Below are 16,975 nucleotides of genomic sequence, written 5' to 3'. Positions count from 1 at the left end.
GCCTTGAGCTGAAGAGCTGAGGGACAGCGCCCAGGCCCAGAGTTCAGGCCCCATGACCGGACCAAAAAAAAAAAAAAAAGATTATTAAAGGGTATCTTATTTTTAAAGAGTTTCTGTCAGTTGTCTTACTCAGCAATCAGTAGTAAATTTTCTTGATAACTTGTTTTCCTGTTTTGTTCATTTTTTTTCATCAATACACTTTGTTATTAAATAAGTAACTCTTTACCTGACTGCCTCACTTCTGTGTATTTCCTGGCTAGGATATTCTTGTCAACATCAGCACTCCAGGAGTGAATTTTTCCACATGAGCTTTGTTTGTTTTCAAGTAACTCTCAACAAGATTGACTTAATTTAAAAAAAATAGGAATAATTGTATGCATATTGTTACAGTTCTTTAACTTGTTTTGAAAATAAATTTAAAAAAAAACTGAAGTCTCCCTGATAACATTTATTTTTTTTCCTCCATTACAGCTCATTATACAAAATACACAAACATGATACTGATCGTGATTCTGACTCTAACCTGCTGACCAAACACATGCAGAATACTTGAGCATCTTCTTTCCATGTTTATAAAATCAGGGTAATTCCAGCTCAAATGGATTGTTAATGTGAATTAAAGAGAGAACCTATAGAAAACATGTAGCATGTATTAAGTAGTGAGTTGGTGTTACAGTTACTAGATTTGTGTTATTATTTAAAAGGCTGATTGTTAACACTATAACCAGAGATATGTTTTATACCTGAACCTTAATATCTCTGAACTGTATGTTTAACCTTTTCATTGCGAGTGTTATTTGAACTAACACTGTTCTTTGCCATCTTATCCACCGTTGCCATGTGAAGTCCTAAATTAAAGAATGGAGAATAGTCATGGATGGTGTTCACATTTCTTGACCAGAGAGAAATCTGTTTTCCTCTTATATTAGTAAGAATAGGTGTAAAAACAGTAATAATAATAAATATATTCAGGCAAAGAAAAGATGGAGGCCAGATAGCTGTACAGTTTAATAATTCACCCCATTTCTCTACTTCACACCAGTTCTACCTACTGGAGTGTCTAAGACAGGATCTAAAAGGATTGCTTGTTTGAGTGAAGTGCTGCAGTCTAAGTGAAACCAGTTGGGATGAATTACAGGGCCTCTGTGTATTTATACGTCAGAGGGTGCAGAGGCTTTAAAACAGTCAAGGGGAGATACACCTGAAACGTCCTATTGAAAATTATAAGGTCTATAGACACCTAGGCACTATGTGTTAGCAACTACAGAAAGGAAGTAGGTGATTTTCTTTTCCATTCTTGACACTATTCCTTTATAATAATTTCCTAACTCCCAACTGTAAATTCCCCTTGAATCCTCTTATAAAAAAAGATGAAAGTTCATTTTTGTGAAAGCATTTTTTATATCACATTTTACCTTTCATTATCAAAGCTCCTTGGAGAGGTACATACTCATTGCCTGCTACTATTCTACCCTTCCTGTTTTGTTTCTTTAGTATTTCGATGTTACCTATAGAAAAAAAAACTTCCCAATTTAAAATTCATAGCATATTTGTTTCTTTTTCATTAGTAACTTGAGCCATTGACACCTCATCTTATTCACTGTTGTTATGCATATAATATAAAGGCAAATAGATTATAGTGAAGTACAGTTATTCACTGTCACACTGAAATTTCAGTGACTTAAATTGCTATATATATATATATATGTACATATATAGTTTTAGTATATACATATGTTTGTATTCAGTATTTTATGACTGCAGACATTTCTTTTTTAAAAAATTTTATTGTAAAGGTGATGTACAGAGGGGGTTACGTTTATGTGATTCAGGTAATGAGTACATTTCCTTTTGCACAGTGTCACTCTCTCCCAGTTTTTCCCCTCCACACTTCCCTCCTCTCAAAATTGTATAGTTCATTTCCAACATAGTGTCTAACGGGTTTCACTGCTGAATTGGTTCGCCCTTTGTCCCAGCATTTCTGTCATGGTTTGTTGAAATGTTTTTTTTTAAGGGACTATTGAATAAAAGCAATCACATTTATCCATGCTTTATAATTCTGTTACACAGAATTACTAGGAATTGGCTTAACTTGCATTTAATAAGAAGTGTTAGACATGCTGTATGTGCGAAGTGACTTCATCTGTGAACACACAATATTTTCTCAGAACCTGAGAAATATGTTGTTGTGAAGTGATATCCTTACATCATTGTTTACCAAATTCAAATGTTCACATTTCCTGCTGAATTTTTTGAAGTTATTTTCACAAAGTTAATGTTACTCCCTTCTAAGTTTTGTTTTCATCCTCATCAAAGAGACTAATAGTTTTTACTTTCAGGGGCTGCAGCAAGGACTAAGTAAGAAAAATACTGTACTCAGTGCTTAGCCTAACTAACATTCAATATTATCTAAAACTGTCATAAAACATTTCCTTTTGTACAAACTGAAGAGGTGGTAAAATAAGTGTATAGTATCTTTTTTCAAAAATATTTTAGAATTCTTTTCCATACTTGCTTTTTAAAATATAAATAAAAAATAGTAGACATCAGAATTTGTGACGTTTAGGCTGGTATTCATGTAAGTGTATGCACATAGGACCTGATGTCGTATATGAAATTTAGTTACATGAGCCTGATGAAAAGTAAAAGCAGTTGATATTTAGGATATTTTGCCTGTAATGTCATTGTGTAACTTCTACTTCCTTTATATGATACATTCAGACCATTTCCGGTTTTCTAGTGGTTAATTGGAGATAAGAGTCTCATAGACTTTCTTGCCCTGGCTGGCTTTGAACTACAATCCTCAGATCTCAGCCTGCTGAGTAGCTATAATTACATGCATAAGTCACCTGCACCTGGATGACAATTTTCACTTGTTAAGAAATTTGATTTCATAAGAAATCATTGGATTTAAACAGAATGTCACAAGTATGCAGTAAATTTCCCCTATAAATCTTCATGCTTGGGTAGGGATAGTCCTAGAGTAGAAGATAGCTGATAATGGTAGGTGCAAAAGAAACAATAACTGTCCTGCTCTGGAATATCTAGTCTCAAGAACAGTTAACAGTCTTGAGAGCTAATATGGTATATTGTATGATTAAAGGAAGAGACAAGAAACTAGATGTTCAGGTACTAAAAGAAATAGCAGATCATTGCGCCTATCAAAAAGAGCTTTGATACTGGTGAGCTAGAGCATTTGGATAACCTAAAGGGATTAGCCAGTTGTCTGTGGAGAATGAAACTAGAAGTTGAACTTGTTTTGTGTTTTATGGCATTAATTTTTATTTTTTAGCCACATTCTTGTATTTATTCATTTAACAAGTATTTTTAAGCACCTGTCAAATGCCACATACAGGGAGAGAAGATACATCTGTGATTTTTTAAGAAAAACTCTACTTTTAGACAAACAGCAATATACTTTTATATAAACTTTAGCAAATGAAGAAAGAAAAAAATGGTAATTCAGAATTCACTGTCTCCCAAAACCTACTCCTCAGAGTTCTCCTAAATACATTGTTTCCTTTCCTTATAAGAGGTCAGGAGGCAGAGATTCAGAGGATCACAATTTGAGGACAGCTTGGGGGAAAAATTCAAGAGAAAAGACTGGGGTGGCAGTACATGTTTGCTATCCCAAGTACATCAAGAAGCATGAACAGGAGTATTATGGTCTTGGCTGACCCAGGCAAAAAGCAAGATTCTATCCTATCCAGAAGAGAGCAAAAAAGGCTAGAGGTGTGGTTCAAGTGGTAGAGCACCTACTTAGCATGAAGTCCTGAATTCAGACCCCAGTACTGCCTTAAGAACACGCATGCGTGCGCACGCGCGCGCACACACACACACACACACATATCAGGAATTCTTTCTTACATTAAGTGCACTAAAAGTCATTAAATTCTAAGGAAGAGGTTGAACAGGTACATCCTCCACCAAAAGTACCTTTATTCATTCTAGTTGTCAATTTCTTTGCCATGCCTTTCAAAGAAAGCATACTGACATAGAGGAAAATGTGTTCGCTGGGAAAATGGTATTCATTATAATACCACTACACTTTGAAATTAGAGACCCTTTTTCTTTTAAAAGCTAATTCTGTGTCAAAGCATGTAACTTCTTTAATCCAGTCTTCATCTCTGATTGGTCTGAATTACCCAATTTATTAAGTTTTGAAGACTAAGACAAAAAAAGGGTAGAGCTTTAATCAAATCATATTGGTTAGTAGAGGAAAAGTACCAGGTGTTTTCTTGATGTTTTACAGTGCATCCCCCAGTGTGGAACTGTGTTGTAAGTTACTTCTTATCCTTGTAAGTTGTTTCCATTCATGGCCAGTGACAAAGGAAATAAAACTTAACCAGGCTTTAAGCATATTCAACTATAACTCTTTTTATTATTATCATTAAGTTTTTTTATTGTGAAAATACCATACAGAGGGGTTACAATTACATGAGCAAGGTAATGAGTACATTTCTTATCAAGCATTGTTGCCTCCTCCTTTGTTTCCCCTTACCATCCCTGCCCTCCCATCTCCCCCTCTCCCACTCCCAAAGATGCAGTTTTTTAGGATGAGAAAGTGGGTGAAGCAGTTTCAGACATTCATCAACTGAAATTATGTTGTATGTCTTTGTGTCTGTCTTAGAAAGTAAGCATATTTTAAAATGATCGTAATTAAACATCGTAACAATGAAAGGTACTAATTTTACAGCAGATAGAAACAGAAGTAGTATGTAGCATGAGTTGTGATAGGGCAGGCAGGTATCTAATTTTGGCCTAGTGAGTATAGATTCTCAAGTCAGCAGAAATAGAACTTTAAGAGCATGGTAGCCAATTCTTTTATGCTTAGATATTTAAAGGAGGCAGAAGCAGGAGAAGAACAGTTGGAAGCAAGCCTGAGCTATATAGAAAGACTCTGTCTCACATAAATAAATAAGTAAATAAATGAATAAATAAATATGCAAATTAGCAGCAAACCAGCTCACTCTGCAGGCCTGCCTGCAATTTTCCTCCATTTCTGCTCTTGTAGAAGCTGCCACCTTATTTCTTAAGTGAATATTGGTTTGTACAGGTGAATTTTGTGAGAAATAAAGACCCTGTATATTTCAAAGTCCTATTCTACCTCAGAAGATAAATTACCTTCTTGCTCAAGGTTGAGAAATCAACATACTATAAAGTATTTCTTTTCACCAGTTATTTTGGCTTCATCTTCTTTCATCCTTCTCTTTACTGACAGGTGTTTACTCTTCAAGAATAATTTAATTTCTTCTTTCTGAACCCAGTACCAACCTATAAGCTACAACAGATTTGTGATTTTTTAATGATGTAAAAAGAGAATCTTAAAAATGTACAACAAATGCCTATATTTATTGGAGTTTGAAATGTAACTGTTCATGTTAAACAGTATAATTCCAAATAGTTAAAGCATTGAAATATATTTACTGAATGAATTCTTATACCTGAACACTAAAGTTAGACCCTTGAGGGGAAAAAAAAAAGTAGGGAAATGAGTTTCTTTTTTTTTTAACCTAAGCTAGAACATTGCATATTGAAGAATTATTTACTAGATCATTTTTCTTAAATAATTAAGTTTTTTCTCGCAGTTTAGTTTCAGTGTCTGTTATCCTGAGATTAAAATACACCATATTATGATATTCACTCTCCTATGTCTTAATTTGATAAAAGAAGTTATTAAGCCTTTATAGATATTTATCAGAGAAAAGATGAAATTTTCTCCTTTTACCAGCAGCTCTTCTTCATCTTCATGTCCTCACTTTATAGAATCCCCTTACTTGGATAATTACAGTAAATTCATATTGTTAAAATCCAAAGGGCTTCCTGTTCAGTGTGTTCTGACAAGCTGATTTGCTTAAATTCCTTTGTGCCATTCCCATGAATCTGAGCTAATTATACTGCCATTTTTCTGAAATGTGCGTTAGAAGTCATGTGTGCCTAATTCTGACAATGGCTTTGTATATTAAAGCATCATTTACTCTCTGATAGTTAAAAAGAGGTTGACTTACAGTTATTGGTCATAATTTTAAAATACAGTTATAGCATGGGACTCTGGCACTGCAGGCATAGAAGACGAGATGTTGTAGACTTCCCAGTAATTAGGAATGTTACAATTTGGCTTATATCTTCCGGTCAAGATGTTACAGAGAAGATATATTTAGTCATGGAAAAGAATATCAGTGCTGGGCATGCAAATAGTAATAGGGTAAGCACTTCCAATTGGGTTTTCTTAGGAGGCATTGATTTGTGTGCATTACTGAGTCTGAATAAAATGGTGTCCTTTAGCACTAGTAGGATATTAATTTCAGCAAATTTTTTCTGGCTGCATATTAGTGTAATGCAGTGAAACTTAGTGCAACTGAGGAGATACAGTGGTTGGATGCATGTTAATAGCCTAAAAGTAACTAATGAGGATGTGCAGTCGGACGATTGATTGAATGAATAGCTGCAGTCCTGTGTTTCTTTCTCACTTGCTCTCTCTGCAAGCTGTAAAGCGGGAGGGGGAAGAGCAAGACAGGGAGGGAGCTAGAGGAAAACGCTTTCTCTTAAGTGGAAGTAGCACGGATCCCAGGGGCCAGGAGGCCAGAAATGGAAGTTTAAGCTGCATCTGTCTTTTAACGAGAGAACAGCAGGAATCAAAATGTCAGTCTCCGGAGTCACGCTTCGCTCCTTATTTTTTAAGATCTGGAAGATAACACAGAATACTTCTTTTAGGATATGTTTTTTTTTTCCTTGTCCATGTTGAGATTATCTAATGTTATCTGAGAAGCTGGAATCCTATATGTCTGTCAGTTGAAGTGGAGATGGGAAGCAGTTGTGATAAAGGTATAATCTATCTATCTATCTATCATCTATGTGTGCCTGTGTATGTACATATATATATATCTGTATATTTATATTATTCTAAAAACTTAAAATATAGCCTCAGGACAGCTTATAGTAATCAAATTATAGATCACATCATCTGCAAAATCCTAAGCTTGTTTGGTTAGTTTGAACTAATTTTTGATTCCAGAGAAAGATCTTAGTAAGGTCATAGTGCCAGAACAAGGAGAAGCCGATCTATTTTTATATCTGCATAGGCATATATATTATGTTATCTTGGCAGCAGCTTTCAGTCTTCTCATGGCCCTTTTGTTGCAGTCTGGTGAATCATCTTCTTTGCACAGAACCGAACTTTGACCTTTGCTCAAACACTATCAACTCATATGCAGCACTAGACTGTATTTTGTTCACAAGAATATTAGAAATTTCTTTTGGCTCTGTTAATAACACCTACATTGCTGATATAGAGAAGTAAACTCATACAGTAAAAGATACAAATATTAAGTGAATATAAAGATATTAAATGTAGCTCAAAGAAAATTTTTTATACAAGCACATATAAGGATACAAGTTATTACCTTAATCAAGTCTCCATTGTCTTTCCATGTCAGACATCACAAAAGTAGAAACAAATGGTGTGATAAAAATGTAATGCTTCTTTAAAGCAAACTAATTTTTCTTGTGAAAACCATTAATTTTATACTTTGGTCAAAGATCTTCACTTTGGGTTTCTTACCATTTCAACTTACTTCCTCTTTTCCAGAGGTGCCAGCAGAAAGGTCCCCCCGCAGACGGAGCATCTCAGGGACCAGTACATCAGAGAAGCCCAACTCCATGGACACAGTAAATACCTCACCATTCAAAGTACCAGTAAGTCTTTCAGTTCTCTAGAAGAATAGTGTACTTTTCTCTCTTCTTAGAGTCTTAAATAGCTACTAAGAAATCCTCTTGGGGAATAAAATGTTTACAGTACTGAGGTTAAAGGACAGTTACCAATTTGAGTAAATTAACTGTAGTTAATGTCTATTACTTTCAGTATCAGGTTTATTAGACTGGAGGGAGTATTATTTTTGCTTGTGGGCTGTTTTTAAAAACATGTAGCTAAGAACATCAAATTTACATTCCTCTGAACTACATGATGCAAATTTTTATAGATGTGCCTTAATCAAAGTTGCTAGCTAAAAACTATCACAGTTCTATAAAGCTGCTGGTGGGAGTTGTTGTTTTTTCTAGAGATGGAGGGATGAGATATTTTTTTCCAGAGCTAAATAAGGAGAGAGTGGTGAGACTCATAAAGTAGCAGAGCAAATTCATATAAAATTAAACAATTATGAATTTTAATCCTGAAGTTTTGCTTTGCTTACGCCATCTTTTAAACAACCACAAGCAGTTAAGAAATATTTTGAAAGAAGGTGACTCTAAAAGGATCTGGCAATGGTGAGAGTCAATATTGAATACGAAAGTTTGACAAAAGTATGTTAAGATGGAAAGACCATATATGATAAGATGAGCTGACCACAAATTGGTTTGGGCCTTTTTGATATAATTCTAAGTAACTTAAAAAAAAAATGGAAGGAGAAGTTAGAACGGTTCGGACATAAGGCCTCAAACTTGCTAGGCCAATGCTTTACCACTTGAGCTACAACTCGAGTCCTTTTTTTTATTTTTTGCTTTAGTTATTGTTTTTTTCAGATACATACTCTTTTTTCTAGGACCAGCCTCAGAGTGAGATACTCCTACGTATACCAAAATCCTATTTCTTCAGCCTGAAGAAGTACTTTGGTTGTCAATTACTTCCCAGCCTTTGAAACTCCCCTCAAATACTGGTCTTTGGCAAAGACTTGACCTACATATGAGGCTGTTAACACTGTGTTACCATACTCACCCAACCTTTTCATAAATCTGGCCATTTTTCTATCTCTTGCTGCTAGACTACAGTCTCTGTGGGAGTGGGAAATTCTATTTTTATATCTGTTACTCTGTACCAAGCATAATACACCAAGAAGGCATTAGTAACTAGTGAATCACCATCACTTTGCCCAAAGTAAGCCTTCCATAAGTATGTAAATAATTTCAGTCAGAACTTATTGAACTCATCTGTTTCTCTGTAAATCTAAGAATGGAGCTAGGAAAAATAGTGGGCTCTTTCTAAGAGTATATACCAGAGCTTTGGGGAGTATGATTGAGTAGTAAACTTACTGCTCACCATAGTAATGACATTGTTTGGAATGAATGTACTTATACAAAATGGTTAAATTTGTTTCTTCAACAATGAAAAATTTTAATTGATATTTGATATTTATAATGTTTGTGGTATATATGGTGCATATTTGAAGCTGAAACTAGATACAATTTTTTACTTAATGACATGTTTTAGAGATACTTCTCTGAGGCCTTTCTACAGTGTATGTATGTGCAAGGCCACATACTTTTTGGAATTGTGTGTTTTACCTTAGATTCTTCAAAAATAACTTTAGGCATTGGAATAGTTTTTGCCTCCTATAAAAGAACATGTTTTTCTTTTTTAACATCTTGTTAGGTTTTTTCACTTTTTATATTTATTTTTCTTCTAAATGAAATATTCTTTATTTTATACATTGTTAAAACCACCTCACCAGAGGTTGTAAGGGACAGTTGAGTAAGAAGTTACCCTGATACTTAAATTAGATCTTGCCATGCAATTGTACATATTTTACAATGTTTAAGATATGAAACAGGCTTCTTACTTTATATTCTGTTTATCAAGTGATTTGATATTTATGTTTGTATCATTTCTACTTAGATGATGCCACCAAGTCAGCTTTGGCTTAAGAGAACTGCTTATGTTCTCTGCCAGGTGCTTGGTTACTGTTCTAATTTCCATAGCACAATGGTCTGAGTTGGCCTTCCATGTGAATACAGCACAATGCAGTTGCAGCTGCCTCATTTGTATTAGCTTTGAGCTTAGCTCTGAAAGAATTCAGGCACTAAAAATATATGCCAACACAACCAGAAAACATAGTTGAACTAAAGTGGAAGCTGATATTCCTATGTAACCCTCCTTATACTCTTGTCACTGTGACACCTGATATTTCCCAATTAAAACCTTTGCATAGTTTTTAGGAGAAAGTAAAGCTCCAGAAAATAAAATGTACCAAGTATTTTTCCAAGTTAAACAAAGAAACAGAGCTTCATAGCCCCTGAAGAAAGACCAGAAAGTATGCATTGCTTAAACAAAGGATTTCACTACTACCTAGCCATAAAAATTATCCTAAAGACCTTCAAAAAATATACTTAAACTCCACCTCAGAATAGGAGACTCATAATAGCTACTTGAAAGCTCAATGTTTTGTACTTTTAAAAAGATTCCAGGATGATTTCAATATATAATCAAAAGTTGAGAACTATTTACATGTTTGATAAAATATAAGAACTCACTTTGGTCAGTTTTTTACTTATGAACATCAGTGTTTGTTTTTTGTTTTTTTTTGGTCCGGTCATGGGGCCTGAACTCTGGGCCTGGGCGCTGTCCCTCAGCTCTTCAGCTCAAGGCTAGCGCTCTACCACTTGAGCCACAGCGCCACTTCTGGCTTTTTTTCTTTTTGCTTATGTGGTGCGAGGAATCGAACCCAGGGCCTCATGCATGCAAGGCAAGCGCTCTACCACTGAGCCACCTTCCCAGCCCCTAGTGCTTGTTTATTTATACCTTCAAGTTTGACATAAAAAACTTAAGTGATGTTTCTTAGAAATTGTCTATTAGTTGGCCATGTATGTGTTTTCCATAGTCAGCTTATTTAGAAAGTATTTGCTTTATTGTAGTAGAGTACCCTCTGCCCAGTCTAAGAATCTGTCTTAGGAGTGAAATAGTGAAAATAAATTTGTAGCCTCCAAGCTGTAAAACAGTTTCACATTTTATATTCTTACTGTTACCATATTCCAAGAGGACAATTAAAGTTATTTCTCTTGATGCTTCAAGTTCTAGGTACATCTTTCCTCCTCCTCTTCATCACCATATATGTGAAATTAAGATCCATAATAGAATCATCTTGTAGTAAATACCTCCTTTAATAAAGAGTGTATTTATTCATATACATGTATTCATATATGTACAAATATAATATACTAATGACTATTTCTATACATGTTATTGCTACCAGGTTAAAATAATATAATTAACACAAAGATGTCAGAAAAGAAAATTGGGGTCTAAAGATAAGAAATATGAACTGTACCTTTATGACATTTTGTAATTAGAGTTGCATATAATTTTCATTTAATAATAGATATTCTACATAGATTCTACATTCTACATAGATTTCTAAAATTTGGTATTGAGAGTCTTAGAAATATATGAAAAAAGAAATATGAAAAAGGAATACATTTAGCTATAAGCTTTTAAGATAACAGTGGAGATTGGCAAATATTTGGAATAAAAGAGAGTTTGGGAGAAAATATTGTAAAGTTGAACTTGCAAGAATCAAAAAGTGATGAAAGCCCTCTTCAATGTGTGGCAATTCCTAGAAACAGAATTGCAACAGCAATTTTTCTTTTATTGTTAAGATGCTGTACAGAGGGGTTACAGTTACATGAGTAAGGCAATGAGAACATTACTTGTCCATCATTGTTACCCTATCCCTTCCTTCCTTGTTGTCGTCCCACTATCCCTTCCCCACCTCCCATATTCCTACCCCCCTGCCCGCCTCGCCACCTGAAGTTGTAAAGTTCGTTTCCAGTATACTGTCCTGTGGGTATCCTTGTTGCAATGGGTCATCTTGTGTCCTTGTTTCAGCTTTTTGTTATTCCCCCTCCCCTCCCCAGACTAGACATATGTATATACAAGATGCAGGGTATCAAAATCGAGTGACAACAGGGGGTATGCCATAGGGGAAAGAACATACAAAGGAAACAACAAAAAAAAATCACATGGTACATTTAAAACAATAATAATAAAGACAGACCTCTTGTGTCCATCTCTTGGGGTTCATTTCACTTAGCATCATCTTATACGGTCATTTGTAAGTGGTTTTTGAGTTTTTCAGCTCATCTGATAAGATGATACCATATGTGATTATTGCAAATAAGGGAAAACATGGGACCTAAATTTCTTTGGGACTGGGTAACTTCACTTGATAGGATTTTTCCAAGTCTTTCCATTTCCTAACAAATGGGGCAGTGTCATTCTTTCTAATGGAAGCATAGAATTTCATTGTATTTATGTACCACATTTTCTTGATCCACTCATCTACTGAGGGGCACCTGGGTTGGTTCCATATCTTAGTTATGGTGAATAATGTTGTGATAAACATAGCTTTGGTATGACCTTGTTTGTGATCATTTGGGTAAATGCCCAAAAGTGGGATTGCTGGGTCATAGGGGAGTTCTATGTGGAGTCTTTTGAGGAACCTTCATACTGCTTTCCAGAGTGGTTGAACAAGTTTACACGCCCACCAACAATGTAGTAGGGTTCCCTTTTGGCCACATCCCCTCCAACATTTGTCATTATTAGATTTTTTGATTATAGCCATTCTAACTGGGGTGAGGTGGAATCTCAGTGTTGTTTTGATTTGCATTTCTTTTGGCTAGAAAAGTTGAGCATTTCTTCATGAGTCTACTGAACATTCTTATTTCCTCTTCAGAGAAATCTCTATTTAAGTCTTTAACGCACTTATTAATGGGGCAGTTGTTACTTTGAGAATTTGTTTTTGGGTGACTTAATTTTTTGAGTTCTAAGTATATTCCAGCTTGGAGGAAGAGGACTATTCCAGAAGATGAGATGCATTCCCTTCTCCCCTTAAGCAGAGATTTTTCTCCTTGTCTGTAATGGGGGAGAGCAGGTACAACAACTTTCAATTCACAATTAAAGATCAATATTTCAAATCAATGCCTACTTAAGGGAGCGTATAATTACTACATGTATCTAATATGTACAACTGATAACTAATACTTTTTTCTTTCACAGAAGTTAGAAGCTATATACTATGAAGAGGAAATTTTGCTATTTTCATAATATAATTCCTATATCATCTGCACATGGTAGCTGTGTTGATAATATATGAAAAAGATGATAGCTATGCAGATGATACATGAATCATATCTCAAACCTTAAAAATTAGAACACTAGGCTTATAAAGACTTAGCTCTTATTATTCTTAATATTGATTACAGAATACAGTAATGATGTTTTCAGTATATTAAACAATATATTTGAGGGAGAAAGCAAAGGCGAGACACCAAAACATATATTTGTTAGATGCTTATTTTCTACAAAATTTCTTGGGTAGTTATTATTGATACATTGCAGTGTTGCATTTTTGTGCAAACTACCATAATTTTGCCTGTTATATGTAAGGAAAATAGTATAATATTCAAGGATGCAGAAATAGAACACTTTAGTTTAAAAAGAACAATGACAGCTGGGCACTGGTGGCTCATGCCTGTAATCCTAGCTACTCAGGAAGCTGAGATCTAAGGATAGCAGTTCAAAGCCATCCCGGGCAGGAAAGTCCATAAGACACTTATCTCCAATAAAAGTGGCACTGTGGCTCAAGTGGTAGACCACTAGCCTTGAGTTGAATAGCTGAGGGACAGCTCCCAGGCCCCACAACCAAAAAAACAAACAATGACAGTGTCATGTATGTGGGTTTTTAAGTTTTGTAAATTGTCAAGAAATACTTATATTTTAAGAATTATTAATATCATATAACTTAAGTAATTTATTCTGTAAATTCAGGTTTATTAAATAGTTGGGCTTTTTCTATATTGTATATGATCTGGCTCTGCTATCTTGTAAGATGTTTAATATATAGGTTTCTTTAGTGACATGATGATGAAATTTCAAATTAAAAAGTCCTGTGACTTTGATGTAACAATGAAATTAATGATCATCAAATCAGGAAATAGAGGTATTGTTTGGGCAAATGTCCTTCTGAATAGTCTTCTTAACTAGTCTCTAGCTCCCCCTCACACTTTACCTATCATGCTGATTCTAATGTGATCCCTTTAAAATCTAAACCTGGTCATTCCTTGACTCTTTCTTAATGCCTTTCAGAAGCTACCAAATTTTTACATTTTATTTGACTCGAAAAGTGAGTTCTTCCTTTTCTGCTCATCTTCTCCTCTAGTAGCTTCCTCTTTCCCTTTAGAGTGTCTTCAGACAGAATTAGCTTTTTATTCAATATGCATCAGTCACTTGCTGAAGCTTTTTGAGTTGAGCTCCTGTTCCAGAGTGATTTTAAAAAGTAACTTGCACAGAGAAATGTTTTGCTGTCTTTTGACTGCTTTTTCATTCCTTAATACCCAGTAACTGCATCCCTTCCTATAGCTCTATACATTGTTATTCACAGGTGCCCACCAGGAACTCCCCCCAAAAAATTTTGTCAGGTTTCTTCACTTGTGTGGCTAGGAAGTCTATCTTCTGTTCCTCCGTAAGGTATCCTCATCCTTTAAAATTCAGCTCCAGTGACATTAGCCTTGACTAACTCTGTGTTCCAAGAGAAGTGTGCATTTACCCATTGTAGCACTTATACTATTGTAGGATTGCTATTTGTATAGTTACCTTACCGTGTTTATGATATATTCTAGTTGTTAGTCTCCAGAATGGGCTATATCTACCACAGAGGGTATACAAGTAATCCACTTTGGGTTCAGAAGACATATTAAATGTTTCATTTCTGCTTAAATTTTTATGTTGTCAAATGCTTCATAGACATACATCTAAACATGCCTTCATTTTATAAATAAACATACTAGGAATACATAATTGAACTCCAGTGGCACAGTCAGTTGATTCATGGTACTTAGAGGCATACACACTCAACAATATTCTATTCATACTTGTTTCCATCTTAAGCAGTCAAAACAATTTAGAAAACACCCTTCTAGAAGATACTCCCTTTCCTTTTTCCTGATATGTTTATTAAAACTCAAATGTATGGGTGGCATTTGTGATTATCAAAGCTATGAAGATTGCAAAGACATTAACCTACTCTGTTATAGTATCTTTGTCATTAGCCAGTAGTTTTGAATTACTCAACTTGTGTCTTTTTTTCAACAATGAGTCTTTTAAGTGTAATGGAATTAATGGTACAATGTAGTGAGTAGAAAGAATAGTCTGTCTATGAGAGCCCCATGAGCAAATGACAAAAAGAATGACTCATGACAATTGTTTTCTTAGGAGTTTGCCTTTCATTTAGGGTATAATTAGTCTTGTCTGCTTCTCTACTCTTTTTAAAAGCTAAAGGAGGAAAGGAAAACTGTGACAACCAACAGAAGTGAAGGTCAAAACTCCATGATCTGTCCCAGCTACCTGGTCTCTTGTTTTACATAGTCCATGAGATTGTCATAACAACTCAAAGATTCTTTTTCAAGAAAATTTGGTGGCTGTAGTTGAACAAGATTCTAAACTCTTCTGACCACGTTATCTAGGACTTGTCACCCTGTCCTTTAAATTCTACTAGAGTACTAACACAAGATGTAATATTATTAGCACTTAAGGAAGTGTACCTATAATATTCAGCAAAAAAGTAAGAAACTGGGGCTGGGAAGGTGGCTCAGTAGTAGAGTGCTTGCCTTGCATGTATGAGGTCCTGGGTTCGATTCCTTAGCACCACATAACCAGAAAAAGCTGGAAGTGGTGCTATGGCTCAAGTGGTAGAGTGCTAGCCTTGAGCTGAAGAGCTGAGGGACAGTGTTCAGGCCCAGAGGTCAGGCCCCATGAGTGAGAAAAAAAAAAAAAGAAAAGGAACTATTTTTTACTATATGTTCAGTCTGTATTTCACTTGTATAATCTGAAAAATTATTTGACTTGCTTTAGGCCATGATTTCTTTTCTTAAGATAAATCATAAATTTTATAAGATTTTTTTGGAGCTTTACAAATAAATGGTATTAAGAACCAAGTTGATAATTTAGTGCCTAAACTGATCATGGAAAATGTTTGCAGCATTAGAAATAGTACTGTAGGAAATACTTTCTAGAAGGAATATAATTATCCTAATAAAATCTTTTCCATAATGTATTCCTTTCTTTCTCCATTTACTCTACACCAAAAAAGAAAAAAAAAACCTAATATGCTCAAAGAGTAACTTTATTAAAGAGTAACTTTGTTGTTCACATTGTACCTTTTGATTACCGCCTTCACTATTACTTTCTTGTCTGTAGGGTGTGTGTGTGTGTGTGTGTGTGTGTGTGTGTGTGTGTGTGTGTGTGTGTGTGTGTGTGTGTGTGTGTGTGTGTGTGTGTGTGTTTGAAAAGTCTATTATTCTCATGGGCTACATTTGCATGTCTCATTACTTTTACAACTTTTTTATGTGTGCTGGTCCTGGGGTTTGTATTCAGGGCCTGGGCACTATCCCTGAGCTTTTTGCTCAAGGCTAGAACTCTATCCCTTGAGCCACAGCTCTTACTTCTCTAGCTTTTTTGGTAGTTAATTGGAAATAAGACTCATGGACTTTGTTGCCCTGGCATGCTTCAAACTGTGATACTTAGATCTCAGCCTCTTGTGTAACTAAGATTACAGGCATGAGCCACCAACACCGGCTCTTATAGTTTTTAATAGTCTTTCTTTTCTCTGTGTATATAGTATTTTAACTATAATATAATATAATACCTATTTGGTATTTGAAAGCTTCCTGTCCCTAGTAGATCCTCTTTTGTTCAAGATTTGAAAAGTTTTATGCTATTTTGTTGAAGATATTTTCTGTGCCTTTATCTTGTGTTTCAGCTATACTTTCTTTTATACTCATAATTCATAGATTTAATCTTCTGGTAGTATCCCAAAGGTTTTGGATGTTCAAATTTTTATTTTCCTGGCGTTCTTTTCTTTACCTTTGTCTGATGGATCTAAATTGTCTACTTCATCTTTAATCCTTGATACTTTTATTTTAACTTGTTCCATTATGTAAGTAAGACTCTCAATTGAGTTAATTTCATTCAGCTGTGTATGTAAACTCTTTGAACTGATTCAACTATTTATTTGTATTCTTTTCATATTTTTTCAGATTTTATACATGACCTCATAATTTCATTGGTCATTTTTATTATTATTCTCTGGAATTCATTATAAGAAATTTTTCCTCTTCATTCAAATCATTTATTGTGGAGTTGTTGACATTTGGAGAAAACATTTTGCCTTGTCTACTTGATATTACTGCCGTTTCTACATTGAGATTGATG

General features: G+C 34.8%; 1 protein-coding gene across 4 annotated transcripts in view; it reads left to right on the top strand.

Annotated features, from left to right (window-relative positions):
* Window positions 1-16,975, top strand: part of Rasal2 (RAS protein activator like 2) — a 248,634-nt gene that overhangs the window by 160,918 nt on the left and 70,741 nt on the right. For all 4 annotated transcript variants that reach the window (XM_013015757.1, XM_013015755.1, XM_013015756.1 and 1 more), the window contains exon 4: window positions 7,589-7,695. In XM_013015757.1, the coding sequence (XP_012871211.1) occupies window positions 7,589-7,695 (107 nt within the window). The remainder of the gene's footprint in view (window positions 1-7,588; window positions 7,696-16,975) is intronic.

This window comes from Dipodomys ordii, unplaced genomic scaffold (genome assembly GCF_000151885.1).
Source record: "Dipodomys ordii isolate 6190 unplaced genomic scaffold, Dord_2.0 Scaffold27, whole genome shotgun sequence".
Classification (NCBI taxonomy): domain Eukaryota; kingdom Metazoa; phylum Chordata; class Mammalia; order Rodentia; family Heteromyidae; genus Dipodomys; species Dipodomys ordii.
Note: the sequence above shows the minus strand (reverse complement) of the source record. Positions and strands in the feature narration are given on the sequence as shown.